At 38.5% G+C, this 24,465-nt stretch overlaps 1 protein-coding gene across 1 annotated transcript in view; it reads right to left on the reverse strand.

Annotated features, from left to right (window-relative positions):
- Positions 1-24,465, reverse strand: part of MYH15 (myosin heavy chain 15) — a 147,284-nt gene that overhangs the window by 47,686 nt on the left and 75,133 nt on the right. Inside the window, exons 26-30 of the mRNA XM_053220806.1 lie at positions 21,372-21,462; positions 18,723-19,112; positions 9,945-10,071; positions 5,320-5,438; positions 2,269-2,465 (exon numbers count right to left, since the gene is read on the reverse strand). Of these exons, the coding sequence (XP_053076781.1) occupies positions 2,269-2,465; positions 5,320-5,438; positions 9,945-10,071; positions 18,723-19,112; positions 21,372-21,462 (924 nt within the window). The remainder of the gene's footprint in view (positions 1-2,268; positions 2,466-5,319; positions 5,439-9,944; positions 10,072-18,722; positions 19,113-21,371; positions 21,463-24,465) is intronic.

Below are 24,465 nucleotides of genomic sequence, written 5' to 3' on the forward strand. Positions count from 1 at the left end.
GTGGAAGCCTTCAGAAACCAATCTGTGTTCAGCATCCTTGCTTCATTTTTCCTAAATATTAAGAGGAGATTCTGATGGATCGCATGGTGACCATAGTTAACAATTCTGTCTTATATACTTGAAAGCTGCTGTGAGAGTAGAGCTTTAATGGTCTCACCATAACGACAACAAATGGTAATTACATAGGGCAGGGGATGTGTTAACTAACCACATTGTGATAAAGACTTTGCAATATGTACATATATGAAATCATCACTTTGTATTCCTTAAACATATTCAATAGTATACAAGAGTTTGGGGCCCAGATGAAACTAGAGTTGGTACCAGCATGTCAATATCAATATGGATACATGAATGTCAATTACATCTCAATAAAGCTGGAGAAAAAAGGAGATTCCGATGCTTTAACCCATCTAAAACAAGGATCTTGTAATAACTACTTTACAAATACCCAACTGGTACCAGAAAATAGGGATTTTACTTTGGGTGACCAACTATACTAAGGGGTTTCACCGCGATGGGGGGCTATCAGTGCTAAAATCAGGCAAGCCCACAAGCCCATGGGGCAAAATAGACAAGTTGGTCACCCTCATTTCACTGATAACATTGTCCACATTTCATACCAACTACCCTTTGTTCTTCAACTTGCAACCATAAGTTCTTACTTAGTACTTAGCACTAGAATCTGCAAGCAGAGGTAGAAGATTAAGAAACCAAATCCCTGTCCTTAGGGAATGTGGGATTTGGAAGTAGTCAACTGGGTCTCAGATGAGCTTGATTCAGCTAGACACAGTCATGCTGTGAAGACAAGACTGGAAATCAAAGCAGGTGGACCCTGAACTTGCCAATTAAAAAAAAGGGGGGGGGGCAGAATCCTAGAGGTTTTTTTTTGTACCTCTGCCTCCCTGGGGTGATTTAGAAAGAAAACATAATATAGACAACGTTTTATTTATTTGATATTCAACTAAGTTTAAAGCAGAAGAGGGATTCGGATATTACCACATTGTCCGTTATTTCTCTTTAGTTGTCATGTGCTGCAGGACAACAATTTGTTAGCTCAACAAAATCACACGGTTATATGTGGTCTATATACTTTCCCTCTTTTCTGCCCCTCCCAAGAAAACCTTCAAACACTGTGACTGCTAGGCACTTGCACCAGAAATTTTCCATCACCGAAGGAAAAAAAATCTTACTTTAGAAGCAAATGCCATATTTCAGGTATGAGGAGCCATTTCAGTTCAAAGCCCCACTTTTCTGTGGTGCAGAGTTTTTCAAACATGTACGGCAGATATTTTTAGTACCTGTCATCCCAAAGCCCTTTTTAAGTTACTGTGGCTTCAGAGACAGATTACTTGATACCCCTTTAGGGACAGGACACGGCGACTGTTAAGCAAGTGCCCAGCCACGTCTCTCAAATATTTAGGTAAAGAACTGAAAAACAATATTTTTGGTTGAAACTAAAGAGAACTGTAATGATCTGCTCCGAATTTTTGCTAAGCTACCAAGCCAGAGACACATTCTTTTGAGTAAACCTTTAATGACTATAAAGCTGGGGTTGGTTTGACACTTTCTCTCAAATTTACACGGTCCTTTGACCTCTGAGCAAAATGTTTCAGTTCTACACCCCGGTACCAAGTCTTGATTCATCTAGGCCCCAAGCTCCCGTAGTTTCTGAGAAGGACTTCTAACACCTTTATGTAGTGTTGGCTATAAAACCGACATTCTAACCTTAGAGGTGGTCTGAGGGTGATTTCTTTTCAAATAAACGTTTGTCCCTAAAGGCATGACGACAGATCCTGATATGTTTCCAGCCATCCCTGTCCATCTTCACAGACCACTTTGTAGTCTACAGGTTGTAGACCAGAGACATAATGACTTGAATGTATGGAGACGTGTATACACACGGACTCGATTATTTTGATGTTCCAAATGAAGTCTAGGATTTCAAGTGCTAGCCCATTTTCAAACCATAGCTCAAAGTCACATCTTCTATGAAGACTTGCCTTGGGCCCTAGAAAGAGCCTCCTTTCTTTCACCAGGATCTCTTTATAGTCTTTCCTACTTTGTATTATAATTTTTAGTTTGTAGCCTCACTGGAGCACGTGTTCCTTGCCAGCGGTGGCTGTTTCAGCTCCGGTCTCGGGCTTATTCACACACTTGGTAAGGAGTTGTTAAGTGTATACATGAGGTCTTTAAGACACAGTCACTACCCCCATCCCCCGCTGTGTGTAACTGCCTCCAGGTTCAGGTGCACCTGGCTCTACTCACTTGGCTTCCTCCAAGTCTTCAGTTCTCTGAGTGGTGTCATCTGCATACTTCATCCTCCACTGCACCATTTCGGCATTGCCTTTGGATAGAGCCCGGAGCAGCTCAGCCTTGGCCTCTTGTTCTTCCTCGTATTGCTCTTGGAGAAGGTCACGGTCATGCTTGGCTGACTGCAGGGCCTGGGCCAGGGCACTCTGTGACTTAAAGGACACAACACACGTTAAAAAAAAAGAAAGAAAGAAAAGGCATCACTACCATTAACAACGAAACGCTTGGAGGTGACATCATTTTTTTTTTTTTTTTTAGATAAGGTTAATAACAACCTGTCACAAATGCAAGCTGAACCTGAACCTAGTAAGATAATACCAGGGAAAGAATTGGGGACAAGAAAGGATAGAGTATCTAATTGCTGCCCGTGTAACAGGGAAGAGAGTTCTATTTAGGGAAATGCCTGCCTGACTATGTGGGCTTCAGCAATAGGCAGCCCTGGAGTTCAGGAAATAGTGGGGGAGGCAAAGGTAGTAAGAATATTCCCTACCATTTAGGCAATAAGATTTATATTTAGCCCTATATAAGGTTCAGATGTTATTTGGACTAAAAAGGATCACTGAGATTTGGTCCAGCTTTATATTCACTAATGAAAAAACAAAACCTCTTATTTCACATGTAAATCTCTGAAAACTATCTCATCATTTTAAAACAGCACTATCCAATGGAACTTTTTTTAAAAAATCTTAAATAGAAAGAGAGAGAGTGAGTGGAGGAGAGGGGCAGACGGAGAGAGGGAGAGAATCTCATGCAGGCTCCATGGAGCTCCACGTGGGGCTCAATCCCACAACCCTGGGATCATGACCTGAGCCAACATCAAGGGTCAGACATTCAGCCAATGGAGTCACCCAGGTGCCCCTCCAATAGAACTTTCTGTAGTGATGAAAACACTTTATATGTGTACCATCCAATATGGTAGCCATAGCCACATGTGGCTATTAAGCACTCAAAATGTGCTTAGTACAATGTGTGGTCAAAACTGAATTTTAATTTTAATTAATGTGAATTTTAATTTTAATTAATGTAAATTTTAATTTAGATAGCCACCAGTAGTGCCGTAGTGGCTACCATACTTTTTGGACAGCAAAACTCAGTTTAGTGAAAATTTCTGCCATTTATATAGTGGTGTAGTTAACCTAGAGGCATCATTCCCAAGAGATAATCTAGTCGAGTGGAAAGAACCTAGTCTAACGGAGTCTCTGCCAGTCCTCATGGGTCCTTTCTGCACATTAGAAAAAAAGCATCTTCTCAGGTGGAAGCAGCTCTGAGAGCAAAGGCTTAGTTAAAGGCAGCCTCAGCCAGAGGGAAGGGAAGGAGGAGCAACAATACACATCGACCCTGAGAAGGACAGAGGTTTTGAAATCCAATAAAATTGGCTTTAAATTGCCTACCTCTTATATATTTATTGAGCACCTGTTCAAGATATTAGTGTTTACGGAAGTGAGTGAGATGCAGACAAAGTCTTTCCCCTATGGAACCATAAAGGAGTGAGTGGATATACAAAACAAACATATAAACAAATTAATTTTTTTTAAAAATGCTGACAGCAGAAAGAAACTAAAACAGAGTGACACAATGTAGAATGTTTGGCTTCTTCTTATCATTGCCCAAAGCCCTTGAGGATGGACCTGTATACAGTGGAAACAGCAGCTAAGAAAGTCCTACGGCAGGAATAATGGTGGTTTGTTTAAGAGGCAGAGAGGCAGCCTGGGCGGCTGGAGGGGAGGAAATGAGAGAAGCAGATGTATGATGCGAGGTCACAGGAGGAAGCTGGAACCAATGCAAAGGGGCCTCATAGGCCAGCTGGAAGCCACTGGGAAGTCAGCCAGAGATCTTCCAAAATATAAATTAAATCATCTCACTACCTGCGTCAATTCCTTTACTGTCTACTACTAGCTGTATGACCTTGGGCATATTATTTTTCTTCTCAGAACCTTGGTTTCTTCATATAAAAAGATATAAGTCTACCGGTTTCATAGGACTTACATGAAGATTGAAATAACACGAGTGAAGTATCTAGCAGAATGTCTGATGTACAAACCATGGTGGTCATTTAAAAATGTACATATAATATTAGGGCGTCTGGGTGGCTCAGTAGGTTAAGCAACCAACTCTTGATTTGGGGTCAGGTTATGATCTCATGGTTCGTGAGTTCGAACCCTGCGTTGGGCTCTGCACTGATGACATGGAGCCTGCTTGGGATTCTCTCTCTCCCTCTCTGCCCCTCCCCCACTCACTCACCTGAGCGTGTGTGCTCCCTCTCTCTCTCTCTCTCTCAAAATAAACAAACATATAAAAAATAAAAATGTATATATAATATAGAAAACAAGGAGAGTGGAGGGAATAAAATAAAATATTTAAGAATAGAAGTCTATAGTCTCAATGACCTTCACCTCAGAGTAGATGCCTTTGTAGTGAGATTAATAAGCGAGGCACTTTGGGGTGTTAGCAACAAGGTGCCTTGAATATGAATGAAGAATTAACTTGAAATAACCAGAGCTCAAAGAATTTCTCTCTCATAGGCTTTCACCTTAAAGAGCCACTTTCACTGGGGTCACCTGCTAGCAACAGTATATATCCTCTTAGGAAGAAATGACCACTATGTATAATTTATTGACAACTTAAAAGTAATATTGAACTAAGTCAGCCTCATTTATTTCATTCTGGTCCTTTATTTAATTTAACCTCTTGGTGCAATTCAGAATCAAAGATCCATAAAGAGCCTTGCTGACTTACTGTTCAAGTAATAATACAAAATGGAAATACACAGTTTGCTTGCTCTAAATCTGACAAACTAGACAAGTAATTTGAATCACTGAGGAAGATCCTTCAGTGATCAAGGCCCTTCCCAGCACATACAAGGTCAACCATGTTCTTTTTCCCACAACTTCTGAGGCACTTTCCTCTCTTCTTTTGTATGGGAAGATATTGAAACTGCCCCATCAAGCACTAGTATTTTTTTACACATACAGTCAAGCTACTGGTGAGAAATAATAGATGCATTACTTTGGACTCCTCTTCCAGTTGTCCTTTTAGTTCTTCTATCTGTCGAGTGAGGCTGCTCTTCTCCCTGGAAAGTTGGTTTATCAGAGCCTCCTTTTCTTCCAGCCTCGTTAGGAGCTCTCCTATAGAAAGATTTCACAAAGTAAGTTAATCATGGCCTTCCTCCTCATCCACTATCTCCTCACTTAACTCGTTCACTTGAAGGGCAACCACAATGACTCCTACAACATATTTATAATACTTAAAAAGGTCTGAGAGTTCGGTTATCAGCAGCACCATAGCAATGTTCCACTCCAGGACTCATAAAAGAGCCCTGATAAAGAACTGATTTTTAGCAGTGAGTCTGAGTCAATAACAGGTAATATTAGCTACCATGTATTGAGAATCTTCTATGCAGTAGGTACTACTATCTAGTTAAATTCTCGTAACTCCTTGATTATTTCGGTACTTTATTACCCACATTACAGAAGGGAAACCAGGGAGACTTACTTGAATATGATGGAGACACAAACATGCACAGACAGTAGTTGGTGAAGGTAGATTCAAATTAAGCTTTTAACCCTGAAGAACACATTCTTTTAGGCTATGCTCCCTTGTTCATTTCATGTGGCACTACCAACTTCTGGCTATATAATTTCTAGATAATTACAACTTCTTTGCCTCACTTCTAAAATGAGGACAATAAAAAATTGTTAACGGAAATTAAATGAGTATGAATGTGTTTTGTAGACTAATTGCTAAATAAATATTAGAAATAGTCATTAAATAGTAGAGGCTATGACCACGGTGGGGGGGGGGGGATTCCATTATACTGTAGTCTACCCTCTCTGATAGATAGACTGATGATAAGACAGAAATGTCTTGGTGATTAGCAACAGTACCAGATGCTGAGCCAATCATGGGCAGAGGCAGTTGCTCCCATAGTGTCATTAGTATAACACTAAAAGCCCCAAATATTTATGACCCCCATATCTCTTGCTATAAACAAGTTCTAAACCTCTCAGCATCCTAAGGAAGCATCTATTTGGGCTAAAGTAGCAGTTCTCAACCTTTCTGGCCTCAGGAACACTCTATATGCTTAGAATTTATTAGGTACCCCAAAGAGATTTCGTTTACATGGATTTTATTTTTAATAGTTGGTGTATTTGAAATTAAAAGAAAAAACTTAAATATGTATTAATTCATTTTCAAATAATAATAAAAATCTTAGTGATGTGTTAATATGTTAACATAAACAACACTTTTTTAAAGAAAAAAAATTTTTTTCTGTGGTTTTCCAAGACCACAGAAAAGTCAGTGATAAAAATGACATTATTTTACATTTTTAAAAATATCTGCCTTAATAAAAACTAGATTTTCATATTTGCCTCTGAAGTCAATCTATTGTAATACACGGGTTTTATTGAAGTATATGAAGAAAATCCAGCCTGGAAAAGGGAGATGGAGAAGGGAGATGTATTTTACGGTCTTCAGTCTTTTCATTTTTAAAAAAAATTTTCATTGTCTTTTCAGATAATTGTGACTATTATTTGATACAACACCAAAACTCAACAAATAGAAATTTCTCAAGGATTAGGTGCAATGTGTTACTCTGTTACATTCAACTTTATGAGTCCATTTTAAACTTTGAATGGATCTTTCACCCACACATGATTGTATAACATCATGCAGTGGTGATTTGAAAAATATGTGTTCACTGAATTATGCAGATCTTCAAAATGTTGACACATTCCCTTATACAATATTTAAAAAAGCATGTTTGTTAACATCACTAGTGATCTCATCAGAAAAGTCTTTGAGAATTGAGAGCATCAAGCTCATGATGGCATATACAGGCTTTCAGAATCTGATTTTTGCCTAAAACTCCAATTTTATTATTGGCAACAAATAATATCAGTTGTTTTCTTTGAAGCGACAGGCTCGCTTTGTTCATTTTTGAGAAAATATCTGCCAAACATTTAAGTCAGAACATAGTTTGTCCTTTCAAATAAATAAGATACTCCCTGAAAACACCTGCTAGCTCAACACAGAACTTAATCACACATCATACTTCAGAGGGGTAAGGCGGTGATGGGTGAACAAGGTGAAGGGAATTCAGAGCACACATTGTGAGGAGCACTAAGAAATGTACAGAATTGTTCAATCACTGTATTATACAGCTGAAACTAACATAACACTATGTTAACTGTACTGGAATTAAAATTTTTAAAGCTTCTTTAAAAAAAACAAAATGGAAGTGCTTTAAGCATACGTCTTTTGTTATCAGAGAGAATATTAAAAAGATATATACTTGGGGTCAGGATGTAATAGGATTGATTTTTATTGCTTTATTAAGAACATTCTTACCTAAAACTGACTCCCCCCCAAAACAACTGTATGTATCACTGAATATAATGATTAATAGTACAGTGCAGTACCACTGTCTTGATGAGTGTCTTGATGAGGCTCAAGTAGTTTTAATTGTCACTGCTTTTGCAGCATCAATATAAATGTCAAAAGAACTAAAAAAAGCAATCATTTTAACCTCATAAGCCCCCTTCAAGGGTCTTGATGATTGCTGGTGTTCTGTGGACCAAACCGAAAATCTCTGGGTGACAACATCATATTGAAAAGGAGCCTGAAGAAATGCCAATCCACTAGGGGGTTGAGACTAATATATCACGTATCTTATAGAACACGTACCCACTTCACATGGCTTAATTGATCACATTTACCACTGACTGGCTTTAAAAGCGGAGTTTGATATGTTGACAGGGCAGGGCATGAGACTAGTGGGTAATGGCAAAAAAGCAACAAAAAATCTAGAGCATAGACCCAGTGAGGGGAAAGGAGGTTTGGATAGGTATGTACTTAAAATTTAATTCACACAAAGCCAAAAGGTGAAAATAAGAATTAAAGGAAGGAAAAAAAGGTCCTTCATCCTGAGCCGAATTATCGCTTCACACCCACTTTCACTCCACTCACTTACCTAGTAATTTCCTCATCAAAAAAGTGAGTAGAAAATTAATGCCAATAACCTAGGGGGAGGTAGGCAGTGCCTATCACAACAATTTTATACAGCACATCATTTAGGGCCAGACATATAAGTATTCTCCAGTCTTGTCACTGGACTGTAGAGTCCACAGACTATGTTCTACGTAGCAGAGAGCAACTTGGGGATTTTATAACAAGGCTAAGTGTCATATACCCTGCTCCCACTATAAGAATCCTAGTCAGTGTCCCTGCTAGAACCAAAAACACTATCTTCTGGGCTTCTAGGTTTATAGTTTTGCCAGCCCATTATAATTTAGCTTTAATTCTAGAATTACTATCTAGAAACAGGTGTCCACTAGCAGAAGGATGTGATACAGTCCAAATGGTCTTTATTCTTTTTGTTAAGTATGTGCCTCTGGGCAAGAATATTGTTTGTTTTCATTGACCTAGGAATTTGAACTCTGGAAATATATTCCTAAAAATAATTCTAATTACAGAGAAACAGCTAGTCACATGCTGTTCACAGCAGAGAAACAAGTCAAGTTCCGAGGCAAGGTTAAGTAAACTATAGTCCCTCTACTTGACAGGTTAGAAGTAGCCATTATAAATGACTAAGTATGAAAGATACAAAAAAAAAAAAACCTTGTGAAAATTGAAAAAAAGAAAAGAAAAACAAAAAAAAATTGCCACAATGTAAAAGATTGGGGGGAAAAACCATGAAACACAGAAAACTATCAATAGTAGCTGAAAGTACAGAGTAAACCTTGGTACATTTTTCTACTTTTTATTTATCAAGTGTTTGTGCAGCACCAATAAGTGGCAGGCATTATTCTAGATGACTGACATATATCAGTGAATAAAACAAAGCTTACATGAAGCTTACATTCTCACAGATGGAGACAGACAAATAAGCACATTTATCATGTCAAGTATGTCGTTTGTTTGAAGGTATTAAATACTCTAAAAAAAGAAGCAGAGAGTGGTTGAGAGCACTCAAATGTTGCCTTCTCAACAAGGCCTATCCTGACGTCCCCAGATATCTGTTTGATTAGCCTTCATCTTCAAGTCTCTGGAGAATTAACAGAGTATTCTGGGCAGAGGAAGAGGCTAGAGCAAGACCCTAGGACGCGAATGTGCCTGGTGTGTTAAAAACTCAGCCAAGGCAGAATGAGAGAAAGGGAAAGTAGTAGAAGAGGTCAGAGAGATAATGAGGGGTCCAATTATGTGGCCTTTGTAGGCTATTGCATAGACTATAGCTTTTACTAAGTATAAAAAAAAGTATGGGTTTATTATTGAAAATTAGAAAAAATGTCTGTTTCAATGAGGTTGACACTATAAAAAGTCATGCCTTACAGGCTGTGTGGACAGCCCCTGTCATCTTTTGATCTTGAGAGTTGCTTCCTCCAACTGCATAGTGCTTTTCTCCTTCCCGAAGGAGAGCTGGGTGGAGCCTCCCAAAGCAGCACGGGGGAGGGGGGGGACCTTTACCAGACAAGAGCATGTCCGTGGACAAGGTTAACCCAGAGACTGCATTCCTCCCCTAGAATCTTTAAATATTCACTCAGTTTCAGTAACTGATTCATCATCTCAGGAGTCCCTCCACCAGGCTGCTGGGACCGAGGCTGGCTCACAAATGAAGCAGCACATTTACTTACCATTCTCACTCCGTAGCTTTGTCTTCTGTGCTTTTAGGTCATTTGCCAACTGACTCACTTCATCTAGTTTCACATTTGCTTCATTCAAGCGCTCTTCATACAGACTACAGAGCTTCTCAGAGTTAGCCTAGGGTTGAGAATGAAGAGTTGAACATGGCTCATGGAGTTCCTGCTGAATTAGCTGCATAAGAAAGGGAAATGGTATGGGGTGCCTGGGTGGCTCAGTCGGTTGGGCGGCCGACTTCGGCTCAGGTCATGATCTCCGTGAGTTCGAGCCCCGCGTCGGGCTCTGTGCTGACAGCTCAGAGCCTGGAGCCTGTTTCAGATTCTGTGTCTCCCTCTCTCTGACCCTCCCCCATTCATGCTCTGTCTCTCTCTATCTCAAAAATAAATAAAAGTTAAAAAATAAAAAAATAAAAAAAAAAGAAAGGGAAAGGGTGGTTCCTGGGACCCTTGTGCTCTCTTCTGCTCTGAAGACCACAGCTAACATTTGGAAAACTGTATCTTCTAATTTCATCACACACAGTAAACTTAAGGTCTGGTACTTTAAGGAGCCCAAACTTCTTAAGCCGTAGGTGTCATGGAGAAACCAAATTCCCTGGGTATTGGGACCCTCTCTAGAATTCTTTGCTCTTTTGGAGAAGGAAACATACCAAACACTGATGAAGTACACAGCCACTTTCTGACATTATGTTATATATTTAACTATCTTCCTCTCCCACTAGAATAGGCTTCATGAGAATAGAGATTCTGTTGGATCACAGATAGCACCCCCCAAGTGCCTAGAATAGTATGTAGTACATACAAGAAGTTCAATAAACAACTGGGAACATACAAAGGAGAGGGAGGGAACAGAGGAAGCAGGAAAGAAATCCAAAGCGCTGACTAAGCAGTAGAGGAGAAAGTAGGTAGATCTGAGCTGCCATGGCTTAATGGAAGTTTGAACTGTCAAAGCAACTGCACCCTCTGGATCACTAAGGCTGAAGGCTCAAGGTAACCCTGTTGAGTTAACACTCAATTCTAAACTCCAGCTTCTCAGAATGGGTATTTTGTGCTTGGAGAAAGGAATATGCCATTTGGCCGTTGTACCTCCACCTATTTAAATAACCAACCTAACCATCAGATTTTTTGCCACACTCTGAAAGGGAATGATAGGACTTTGAGACTCAAGATTCTAAAATAGGACCAAGAACTGTCAGATGTATAATGGTTGTGTCCCTTTACCTAGCTTTAATTTGCATCCTTGCTATTAATATGGTCAGAAAGGACATTGGTGTTCTAGAGATCCATAGTTCCATAGGTAGCTGTTTTTGTGTTTTGCTCTTTACATGTATTAAATCTCGTTCAATACAACAGTCCCGTGAGATCGTTGTTTTTACAATGAGTTCTATGGAAAAGGAAGAATTAAGACAACAAAGAAGGGATCACACCAATGGCATTCCAAGAAAATGGTGACACATGTGAAATCTGGTGGTAAGCCTAATATTCTGAATATTAATATAATTTGTATGATGTAGCAATGGCCAAAGATGAGGAACATTTTTAAGATGTCAGGTTTAGTCCTCTGGGAAATTCCTGAATCTACAAAAACCTTGGAGACCTCCAGCTAGAGCCAATTCTGTGTTGAAGATTGTCCTCTTCAAGCTTACACTAGTGACTATTCTAAACCCCCAGTGAAAAACTACTAGATTACATCTTCTTATATTCCCAAGGCAGTGTGTGGTGCTGGACACAAAATAGGTACTTAACATATGTCTAAGACAATCAAATTACTGCCTTAGTGAGAGATTTGCCAACATGCCCACTAAAATTTACTTAGAGGTCACATTCAAGCTTTCCTTATAATCCCCAACCCCCAAATTTATTTTTTAGCTTGGTGAAGATATTATCCACTGATTAGGAAACCAGTGAAGAGCCAAATCAGGTGCATGCCCATTTGGAGGCTTATAAGGAATGTCATGTAGTTCAAGCTCAAAGATTTCCATAGCATACCCAGGCTTGCTGGTGAGTATGCAGCCAAACTTGGCAGAGATTCAATGACCAGCTTCTCATACAATGCCATCAGCATCATGTAGGATAGAGCACTGATGTTAAATGTCAGGCACATTCAGTTATCCATACTCTCCACTTACTACTTTAAAAAGGCTGTAGTATTGATAAATGTAACAGTCTTTAGATGGTCGGAAATGTCTACTTATATTTCATATGTTGAACAGGTTTGCTCTCACTCCTAAAAGCAATTTTACAAAGTTGGCACACTGATTTTTTTCAACAAAATATCCTTAAAAGTTCAGATTGACTCTTTTCTATAAACGAGAAGACAGAATCAGAAAAGCTAAACATCTTGTCCAAATTCACAGAGCTAGTGAGTATTAGAATTAAGATATGAACTGATAACTGCCTGTACAGAGGCAAAAAAAAAAAAAGCGCCAAAACTAGACTCCTAAGTATCTGTTATATGAAGTAGTAATAACAAAGGGAATGTTACATTGACATCCAGTTGGCTCATATTGTCATGAGTCCTGAGTGCCAGAGGAAACAGGATAAAAATATGGTAACTATGTAAACCATCTTTATTTTATGTTGTCTCCAATAATAAATGACCCATTAACTGGGCCAGGAAGAAGACATCCAGGTGTGAGAAATAGCACTTCTGTTTATGGCCCTGAATATTCTATGCTATGCATCTGTTTGCTGAGGGTGAAAGAACACAGAGCTCTATGAGACAACTTAGTCAATGGTGTGTGGAAATGGCTAGCAAAGGAGCCAGAGAATCCCCAGTTTTTAAGAGACTCCTGTGTAGTAAAGCCCAGCTGGGCTGTGCATATCTGCAGAGCATGCAGCCACCTGGACAGACAGAAAAGGCATGCGCTCTGAGGCATAGCTTCAAATGGTAGGTATTGATGGGCCATGTTAACCATTGGCATAGCGTTTTCTACTTACAATGTATTTTTATAAGCAGGATCTGCAAAAGACAATGAAATTATTTATCTAAAGGTAGTCTTTACAGGGTATATCATTCAAATCGTTGTACCTTCAAAAGAATGCATAAATATAGCATTAATTTTGATACTAGGAAAGAAAAGTTTAATGGAATAATGTACATTCATCTTACAGCTGATTCTTAAAATGCTGCCTAAAAATGCTGTCTCCCAGAAATGCAGGAACCAATGGGAATTCAAAATAATCAAGATAATTGTGAGATTGACTATAACTTCTAAATTTCCCTGGGCTTCTCTGTCAGCATAATATGCTTTTTGAAAATGCTTCAGTTTCCACTGTACCACTGAGTATTGGCATTCCTGGCATTATAATTCAGGAAAAGATGAAATAAACAATTCAAGAAAAATTTAAGTATAATATATATGCCTATGAGAATGAACATAATCAATTTATCCCACCAGGAAATACTTAAGGTAGCAGCACAATGTGGCCACACACCAACATAAACAGAATTTGGAGTCAAGGCCCATCTCTGCCATAATTGTATGACCTTGGATAGTCACTGAATCTATGTGCCACAGAATTCCCAAAAGGCATATATAAAAGTTAATGCTAGTACTTGAGTATACAGGTTATGCATATCATGTAGTAAACATGAGTAAAATAAGACCTAGTTTCTGCCCTAGAGATGCTTTCTATTTAAGCAAAGTTAAAAGACTATATAATGCAACAATACAAGAGGGATCCCAAAAGTGCTATAGTAATTCTGAAATAGATAAAGTTTTAATACGGGAAGTTGAACTTGAGCATTCCAGGGAGAGGGCTTAGTTTGGAAAAGGCACATTGGTGGGAAAAGATATTTGGTGAAAGGCAAGCATGTTAGCTTGGCTGAAATGGAAGGTCCATGAAGCAGTAATGGAATCTAAAATTGGCAGGGCAGATTGGGTCAGATCACAGGCCATAGGGTACCTTGAAAAGCAGCAATTTGGAGTTCACTGTTAAGCAGGGACATGACTCTATAAAGCCATGTCTAGAAATATTCATATGGATACTATATGGGATAGATTGAGAAAAGAAAAACTAGAAGCAAAAAAATAATAATAATTTAGGAAACCACATTAATAGTCAGTTAAAAGGTAATGAAAGTCCTACCTGTGTGTGGGTATGGAATGGAAAACTGTAAGACAGTGAAGAATTGACCTGCTGCAAGAATTGATTGGAAAGCAAAGAACAAGGGAGGAAACACATAATCATTTACAGGCTTTAAGCCTGGGTGATGGGAAGAAACAGGGTGTCAGTGACAGAAATGTCCAGAAGAAACACTAGATTCAGAAGAAGGTGATAAGTTTGGTTTTAGACATGCTAATCTGAGTAAAGGAAGACATTACTGATCTTTGAAAAAACAATTTAAGAGAATACTTTTAAGTAATGTAGGGGAAAGAAAAGACACTGAGGGAGTTATAGGAGTGAGGAGGTAGTGAGTGCTAGTGGGTGGTGGGTACTCGTCTCCAAAGATGACTCCCCAGTGAGCCATACCCTCTGGTATTCATACCTTTGTGTAGACCCCTACCTGTGACTTATAACTGAATCACTCCACTGCATTGTAAGTCTGCCTCACAAGAATTGTTGCAGCTTCTGCCTTGGTCTCTTGTAATACTTGCTTTTGTTCCCTAAGTTGCCTTGTAAGAAGTCCAAGTTCTCTGTGGCTGCCATGCTGTGAGGAAACCCAAACTAGGCACATGGTGAGAGAGATTTCCATCTAGCCTCCAGCTGTTCTGGTTGTCCCAGCTCAGGAGCCAGACATGGGAATGAATAAACCTTCAGATGACTCCAGTCTCAACTGCCATCTGAGCTAAGCCAGTCAACCCCAGAACCAAGGGAGATGATAATAAATTGCTATTTCAAGCTACAAGGTTTAGGGATGATTTGTTATATAGCAATAGATAAATAGAACAATACTCTTTGGTCAAGGAGACAGATTAAGGCAGATATAGATAGACCTTGCTTCCTTCTCCTAGTGTCTGAGGAAAAGTCTTTTTTATTTTGGTTTGTTTTGCAATGGGTGAGTAATGGTTATGTGGAAAAATATTTTATTCTTTGGGACAAGAAGGAAAGAAATGGATGAGTGTAAGAAAAATATAAGGTGAAGAGAGAAGTTATACTGAATGGTCTTGATTTTATCAGTTAGGTCTTACCATTTATTGAAAAGGATTTAGAAAGTCAGGGTTAGAATCTGAGGGAGGATTTTGTTTAAAATAAAACAGAAGGTGAATTAGAAGAATAAAGAACTTCTGAGCATCAATGAAATTCTAGAGGAAATTGGAAAGTATGAAATTCATACCTAATTAGTATGGATTTATGGTGAACCTATCAACAGTTTTGTGACTATGACTTCCTACTAAGATATGCAGAAACAGAAGAATTCCTGAGGATAAACAAGAGGCAGAGAAAATTATAAAGAGTAAGGACTTCTAGAGTCTCATTTGGGCTGAGGAAAGCAAATGAAGCCTACAGGGCATGGAGAAAGCATGCTTTCATTGCTGAGAGAAAGATGAGTCCATATAAAAGGCAGGATACAAATGAGATAGAGGAGAGAGGACTTAAATCCTTACTAGATTTATATTCTAAGATAATTGGCAGGAAGAGTGGAGAGAAAGAGAAGGAAAAGCAGGATGTTTTGTGTCTCTTTCTACCCAATGTGGTTTTTTAAAGGGAATTAAGGCTAAATATTTTAGGAGTCACTCAGTATCTCTGAAGAAATGCTGCATTTTTCTGGCCATGGTCCATGAAAGTTGAGTTTTATTGTTGGTTTGTCTCTTTCCCAGATAACTTCCCAAATTCTGCTCACAAGGAGAATGTGACACTGGCTATAGTCATACCTTGGAGATGTTGTGGGGTCAGTTCCAGACAAGTGCAATAAAGGTATTATCACAATAAAGTGAGTCAGTGAAGTTTTTGGTTTCCCAGTGCACACAAAAGTTATATTTACCCTATACTGTAGTCTATTAACTGCACATTAGCATTATGTCTTTAAAAAAGCAATGTGTATGTCATAATTTAAAATACCTTATTGTTAAAAAATGCTAACCATCAACCGAGCTTTCAATGAGTCATAATCTTTTTGTTGGTGGAGGGTCTTGGCCTCAACGTTGATGGCTGCTGACTGACCAGGCTGCTAGTTGCTGAAGGCTAGGGTGGCTATGGCAATTTCTGAGAATAAGACAACAATGAGTTTTGACACATCATTTGACTCTTCCTTTCATAAATGGTTTCTGTGTAGCATGTGATGCTGCTTGATAGCATTTTACCCACAGAACCTCCTTCAGAATTGGAGTCAATCCTCTCAAACCCTGCTGCTGCTTGATCAACTAAGTTTACATCATATTCTAAATCCTTTGTTGTCATTTCAATAACCTTCACAGCATCTTCACCAGGAGTAGGTTCCATCTCAAGAAACCACTTTCTTTGCTCATCCATAGGAAGCAACTCCTCATCTGTTAAAGTTGTATCATGAGATTGCAGCAATTCAGGTGCATCTTCAGGCTCCACTTCTAATTCCAGTTCTCTTGCTTTTTCTACTACATCTTCAGTTACTTCCTCCAGTGGAACCTTGAACCTTTCAAAGTTATCCGGAAGGATTGGAACCAACTTCTTCGAAACTCCTGCTAATGTTTGGCCTCTTCCTGTGAATCATGAATGTTTTTAATCTAGAATGGTGAATGCTTTCCAGAAGGTTTTCAATATACTTTGCCCAGGTCCATGAGAAGAATCACTATCTGTGGCAGCTATAGACCTACAAAATGTATTTCTTAAATCATGAGATTTGAAAGTCAAAATGACTCTTTGATCCATGGGCTGTAGGATGGATGTTGTGTTAGCAGGCATGAAGACAACATGAATCTTCTTGTATATCTTCATCAGAGTTTTTCAGTGACCAGGTGCATTGTCGACGAGTAGTACTACTTTGAAAGGAATCTTCTTTTCTGAGCAGATCTCAATAGTGGACTTTAAATATGTGTCGTCATCCAGACTTTGTTGTTCCATTTCTAAAGCACAGGCAAAGTACATTTAGCATGATTCTTAAGGGCCCTAGGGTTTTCACAATGGTAAGTGGGCACTGGCTTCAATTTTAGCTCCTAACAGGAGTTAGCCTGTCCTTTGAAGCCAGGCATTGCCTTCTCCTCCCTAGTTATGAAAGTCCTAGATGGAATCTTCTTCCAACAGAAGATTGTCTACATTGAAAATCTGTATTTAGTGTAGCCACCTTCATGAAGTATCTTAGCTAGATCTGCTAGTAAATTTGCTGTAGTTTCTACACCAGCACTTGCTGTTTCACCTTACACTTTTATTTTATAGGGACTGCTTCTTTCCTTAAACATCATGAACCAATCTCTGCTAGTTTCAGCCATGTCCTGCAGCTTCTTCACCTCTCTCAGCCTTCACAGAATTAAAGAGAGTTAGGCTTTTGCTCTGGATTAGGCTTTGGCTTAAGGGAATGCTGTAGTTGGCTTGATCTCCTATCCAGACCACTCAAACTTTCTCCATTATCAGCAATAAGGCTGTTTCACTTGCTTATAATTCATGTGCTCACTGAAGTAGCACTTTTAATTTCCTTCAAGAATTTTTCCTGTGCATTCACAACTTGGCTAGCCATTTAGCACAAGAGGCCTAGCTAGCTCTCAGCCAGTCTTGGCCTCCAACATGCCTTCCTCACTAAGCTTAATCATTTCTAGCTTTTGATTTAAAGTGAGAGATGAACAACTCTTCCCGTCACTTGAACACTTAGAAGACATTGTAGGGTTATTACTTGGCCTAATTTCAATATTGTTGTGTTTCAGGGAATAGAGAGGCCTAAGGAGAGGGGGAGAAAGATAGGAGAATAGCCAGTTGGTGGAACAGTCAGAACACACACACTTATCAAGTAAGTCTGCTGTCTTATATGGGCATGGTTCTTGGCACTCTCAAATAATTATAATAGTCACACCACAGATGACTGATCACAGATCACCATAATAAATATGATAATAATGAAAAAGTTTTAAATGTTGTGAGAATTACTAAACCGTGACACAGAGGCATGGAGTGAACATATGCTGTTGCATCAATGGCACCAATAGACTTCCTCAGGGTTGCCACAAACCTTCAATTGTAAAAACCACAATATCTGTGAGGCACAATAAAGCAAAGCTCAGTAAAATGAGGGAGGCCTCTATTTGTTCTGCTTAACCTAAACTAAGCCTCCTCTCAACTACCAGAAGATAGGATGGCCATTACCTGTGATCTGATACTAGTCATTTGATATGAGAGCTTATACTATATGGATTAGTGGTCTAGGTGAAGAAAGAATACATGGTGAAACTTCCTTCTCATGCTGGCTGGTTAAAGAGATGCCAGAGAACATGAAGGAGAAAAGAGTCTCTCCCCTTAGCAAAGTTCTTTGCATCCACCATTCATCGAGACAGACCCTAGAGTATCTGAGCCACCCCTGAGGTGTGCTCCCAACGCAAAGCCATTCTTCAAGAGAGACACACGACTCACATAGCTAGTGGCTTCACTTTCTAGCCTACTTACTTATGTCATCATCAGAAAAACCCACAAGAAACATGGCCTGGAACTCCAATTAAACCAGAAGCTACTGTCAGGCTACAGTCAGGTAATAGCCATGTGACCTTAACAACGCGCACTGAGCTTAAGCCTGATCTAGTCAATCTAAAGAAATACAGCCTCCGTTAGCAAACACCTCAAGTCACCAATCCAGTTTATTTTTCTTTTCCTTTGCCTCCCCTACCTACTTCCATGTCCTGAAGTCCATAAGGTAGACTTGAGGATGCTTACCTTAGCTCTGGTCATCTGCTCAACATTGGTCAGGAGGTCACCCACTTCTAGCTGTAAGTCACTCTTGTCTTTTTCCAATTTCTGCTTGACCTGTTGTAGATTTTCTAGCCGGCCCTGGAGCTCAGACAAGCTGTCTGCATGTCTCTTCTTCAAAGAGGCAGAAGTTGCCTCAAAGTGCAGTGTGGCCTCTTCCATGTCTTGGCGAAGCTTCTGGAATTTTGTTTCCTGTTTCTTCATTATGTCTAGCTGAGCCAAACGGGTGCCTCCTGCCTCCTCCAGCCTTTCATTCAAGTCTTCCAGTTCTTGTGTGAGGTCAGCTCTCTCCCTCTCCATCTTGGCTCGAGTGGTCCTTTCAGTTTCCAGTTCCCTTTTCAAATCCTGTATCTGATTCTGCAGCAATAAATAATTTTGACTTTTACTAAGCGCTTGTAGCATATTTTATATTCAAGAGCTTTACTGTATTTTTTAAAACTGTTTCAAAACTAAGAAAAGTCATGTAATACCTTTGGTTTCATTCTATAAAGAAGATAGAATACATAGAAATTAAATGATTTCCCCAAATCACTACAAAGACCAGAGTTCAAATGTGCCCTTCCTCCAGATCTCCCAGCCCTTGTTGATGAGCAACTTCATTAAATTCTATACGTGGAGGAGAAACTACAGTAAAGAGGACTTTCCAAAAGAAGAGGAAGCACCTTTCATAGAACAAGAAAAAAAAATTTCAAGAGCTTAATGAAAACTAATATGATGAATTTTATACACAATACCTCATGCATCTGGGAATCATTTACCAATCTCAATTATTGGGATCTTGGGCAAATATCTGATGAATCAAATAAATATCTGAGTTCAAGCAACTTACTCATAAGAAACAGCATCAATTTAATTTCACACACAGATCTGCCAAACTTGGTTACTTGGTTTCTTGGTCTGCAGGTGATTTCAAGTACCAAGAGATCCGAAGTAACGAATTAAAATGGGTGGAGGAATGGGGAGTGCTATGGTGAGTAGTAATCTGATACCATTAGAGGCAGAATTATTAGATAAAGGAAATTAGTGACAAGACCTCTCAGAGCCCCAAACTCTTGTAGTGTAAGGGCAAATAGCTCTACAAATCTTGATAGCATCATTATAGTACAGCACAGGAAAGCCACTGATGTTTAATAACATTACCTTAAATAATTAGGCATAGGCTAGGACGGGAGTGAAAAAGGATAGTATCTATTTTAGAGCATGTTTCCTTTCCTTTAAATTAGAGTACCATGGCTTCGAGGATGTCGATTTCTAGATCATGCCAATATGTAGGCTACCAGATCTGTAGATGAGTTGGGACAGAGAAGGCGCTAAAAAATTTGTGATTTCCACATCCAAGTAAACGTGATCCCCTTCCAACTAGTTATTCTGGGATCCAATACCTTTGTCCCAAACAATACTATCATTAAAACAAACATTTCTAGAACATTTCTTCAGAAATAATCTTTAGAGCATTAAAAAAAATTGTTTTAATGTTTATTCATTTTTTGAGAGACAGAGCATGAGTGGGGGAGGGGCAAGGAGAGAGGGAGACAGAATCCAAACAAACTCCAGGCTCTGAACTGACAGCACAGAGCCTGATGCGGGGCTTGAACCCACAAACCAGGAGATCATGACCTGAGCCAAAGTTGGACACTTAACCGACTGAGCCACCCAGGTACCCTAGAGCACCCTAGAGCCACCCTAGAGCATTTTTTTTAAATCATGAAGGTAAGAGAATTTGTCTTTTGGATAAATTGAAATTTTTGAGTCTTTTTATTTTGGATAAAGTCAAGTATCACTTGAAGACAAGCCTGGTGAATATGATAGATAATCGCTTGGAGATTAATATTGTGTTTGAAATCATGCCTATAAATCAGTGAGACTGTTTTTCTTATTTGATTTAAAATGTCTCAGAAAATAATTATCACAAAGAGGCTCAAAATTATTTTGAGTAATGGTTACATTACTGAGATAAATATTTAGCTCCAAAAGAAAAACATCTATCATACAGATGTATATGCATACAGCATATGTGAGGAGTTACATATATGTGTGTATGTGTATATATCCATTCATACTTATTTTATAACATGGTCAAATAGTGTAAAACAGCCACATGGTCTAAAACTTATAAATAGCATCCCATTACCAAATAATGTTTTGAGACTACAAGTAGGTACAAAACAGATTTTCAGCACAGAAATAGAATTGTTTTCTAATCACAAAGACTAATCATCATAAAAAATGAAATTGCTAACACTGAATGCTCACCACAGATCAAGCACTATGCTTACCACTTAAATGTACTATTGCATTTAATAATATTAGCTCAAAGGCTGTCAGGAAGATTAACAACTGAAAAAAATACGTATCTAGGATTTTAGCACAATGTTTGGTTCACCACAAATATTTGACAAATTACCTGTTTTTATTACGGTAAGAAAATCTAAGCTTAAGAGGTAATTTTTCCAAGTCACTTATCTGTGGAATGTGGCAGTTTTCCTTCTTAACCACTGCTCTTTTCTGCTTCTGTCCATGGTTGCCTCAGGGTATGGATACCTTGGCAAAGCATTTGTCATTAAAGTACCAATTATTACCCATGAATCTACATATAGCTACATGAGAAATGATTACCTGAAGCTCTTTAACCATGTTCTGAAGCTGAGCCACCAGGCCTTTCTCCTTCTCCACCTTTGAACTCATCTGATTCACTTCTAGTTCTTTCCTGTAAGGGAAAAATGCATCAAATAGAATTTCTTAGGTGATAACATTTGACTTAAATATTTTAAAAATTATAGTAATAACACATGAAATTATTCTCTTATAAAAATTCAACTACTACATCTATATCTGAAGTCTGCTTGGCTCTCACACCCAATCTTTGTTCCTTCCCAAGAGGTAACCACCATTATCAGTTTGGTATGAATCCTTCCAGACATTTTTTCTAAGTGTTGACATGCATTTGTGTTTACATATAGGTAGAAATAGTTTCATTTTCTCTACTGTGAAAGGTATAATATGTAATATTAAGTATAAATATAATTAAATATATAAGTAATTAAATAAAATAATATAAATAATTAATAATATAGTATATTATTATATATAATTAATATATTATAATATTATAATATAACATATTATAATATATAATTAATAATATAAATAAATATATAATTAAATATAAATGTAAATATAAATAGTTTGTATTTATAGTTCCATAACTTATTTTTAACCCAATAACACATTTTAGTTTTTTTTTTCATGTTGGCCCATACATAAATTACTTCATTTTAAAAATTAACTGTGACATACTATTCCATAATTTAGACATCCTGTAGTTGATTTATCCACTTCCCCATTAATAAGCCCTTAGGTTTTCCCCAATATTTTCCTTCTGTAAATACCACTGTTCATAACCATGCCCCCTGTGCACATGTGAGTGTTTCCTTAGAGTGGATACAGAGTAGGGAATTCCCTGGGTCAGGTATAAGTGTGTGCTTAAAAATACATAACCCTGCCCTTTGCCCTTCAATAGCAGTGTGAGATTATTTCTCTATATTTACGCCTAATATTAGCATACTTCTAAATTATTCCTAATCTGACAGAAATTGGAAAATTAGAATGCCTTAGTTTTTAATGTCCCTGTTTAACAGTGAGGCAGCCTCTTGTCATTTAAAAATGGCCAATAAACCAAACGAACTACCTGGTGGTATCCTTTGATCATTTGTCTACTAGATTGTTCATATAATTAATGAATTATAGATTTTCTTTTAGTATTCTTATTTTCTGGTATCTCCTGAAAATATTTCTCACACCTTATAACTTGTTCCAATTTTACTTATGTTGGCTTTTGCCACATAAATGCTTAGAAATGTGATATCGTTAAGTATCAAGATATTCTTTTTCTGTCTTTGGCTTTTGTCACTTATTCAAGAAAATTTAACCTGCCAATTTTCTTTTTTTTTTTTAACGTTTATTTACTATTGAAAGACAGAGAGAGTCAGAGAGTGAGCAGGGGAGGGGCAGAGGGAGAGGGAGACACAGAATCTGAAGCAGGCTCCAGGCTCTGAGCTGTCAGCACAGAGCCCGTCGCAGGGCTCGAACTCACAAACCGTGAGATCATGACCTGAGCTGAAGTCGGACACTTAACCGACTGAGCCACCCAGGTTGCCCCTAACCTGCCAATTTTCTAAGATTTATTACCTAAATTTTCTTGCAAAGATTTGTATTGTTTTTATCGTGGTAAGAACATTTAACATGAGATGTACCCTCTTAACAAATATGTAAGTGCATAATACAGTAATGTTAACTATAGGGACAAGGTTGTATAGCAGATTTTTAGAACTCAGTCATCTTTCATAACTGAAACTTTATACCCATTGAATAACAACTCCCTATTTTCCACTCCCTCCAGCCCTAAGCAACTACCATTCTACTCTGTTTCTGTAAGTTTGACTATTTTAGATGCCTCACATAAATGGATTCATGAAGTACTTTTCTTCTATGACCACTTTATTTCACTCAGTATCGTATCTCCCAGATTCATCTATGGTGTCACATATGGCAGGATTACCTTGTTTTTAAAGGCTAAATAAGAGGGGTGCCTGGGTGGCTCTATCAGGTGAGCTTCCAGGTCTTTATTTTGTCTCAGGCCATGATATCATAGTTCTGAGATTGAGCCCACACTGGGCTCCATGCTGACAGTGCTGAATCTGCTTGGGATCCTTTCTCCCCCTCTCTCTCTGCCCCTCCTTCATGTACTCTCTCTCTCTCAAAAATAAAATAATATAAATAAAATAAAATAAAAGGCTGAATAAAATTTCATTGTGTGTAAACACCATATTTTCTTTATCCATTTATCCATCAATGGGCGTTTGGGTTGTTTCCATATCTTAGCTACTGTGAATAATGCTGAATCTTCTAACCGTTTTATAGCCTTGTCTTTACCTTTAATTCTTTTTTTTTTTTTAATTTTTTTTTTCAACGTTTGTTTATTTTTGGGACAGAGAAAGACAGAGCATGAACGGGGGAGGGGCAGAGAGAGAGGGAGACACAGACTCGGAAACAGGCTCCAGGCTCTGAGCCATCAGCTCAGAGCCTGACGCGGGGCTCGAACTCAGGGACCGCGAGATCGTGACCTGGCTGAAGTCGGACGCTTAACCGACTGCGCCACCCAGGCGCCCCTACCTTTAATTCTTTAATGCAACTGGATTTTGTGTGTATGAGTAGTGTGTTAACTTTCATCTCAGAAAATGAATAGCTAATATTCTCAGCACCGTTTATTAAGTACTCTAGTCATCACTAATTTGAAATGCCACCTTTATCACATATTATGTTTCTATATATACATAGGTCCATTTAGAGAAAAAGTTTCACAGTTAATGTTATATCTTTCCAAAAACATGGATTTCTAAAATGCCAGAGCTCTTTGACCTGTGGCCTACAAGGACATGGAACATCATTTTCACTTTGCTGAGCTGAAACATGATCTTAAAATGGAATGCTAAGAGACCTCTATCATCATTTCAATGTTCCATACATTTATAGGATTACTTCTTTTCCAAACACCTATCAAGTTCAGTAACTCATCAGAATATGAACAAAACCTGAACATGAGCATGTGTCATGGCAACTCTTGTAGACAAACAGAAAAACCAGAAGCTCAGTGATGCTTACTTGACTGTGTTCTTTCCTGTGGCTCCAGTGATGGACCTGTTCCCAGCTT

Source organism: Acinonyx jubatus, chromosome C2 (assembly GCF_027475565.1).
Source record: "Acinonyx jubatus isolate Ajub_Pintada_27869175 chromosome C2, VMU_Ajub_asm_v1.0, whole genome shotgun sequence".
NCBI lineage: Eukaryota > Metazoa > Chordata > Mammalia > Carnivora > Felidae > Acinonyx > Acinonyx jubatus.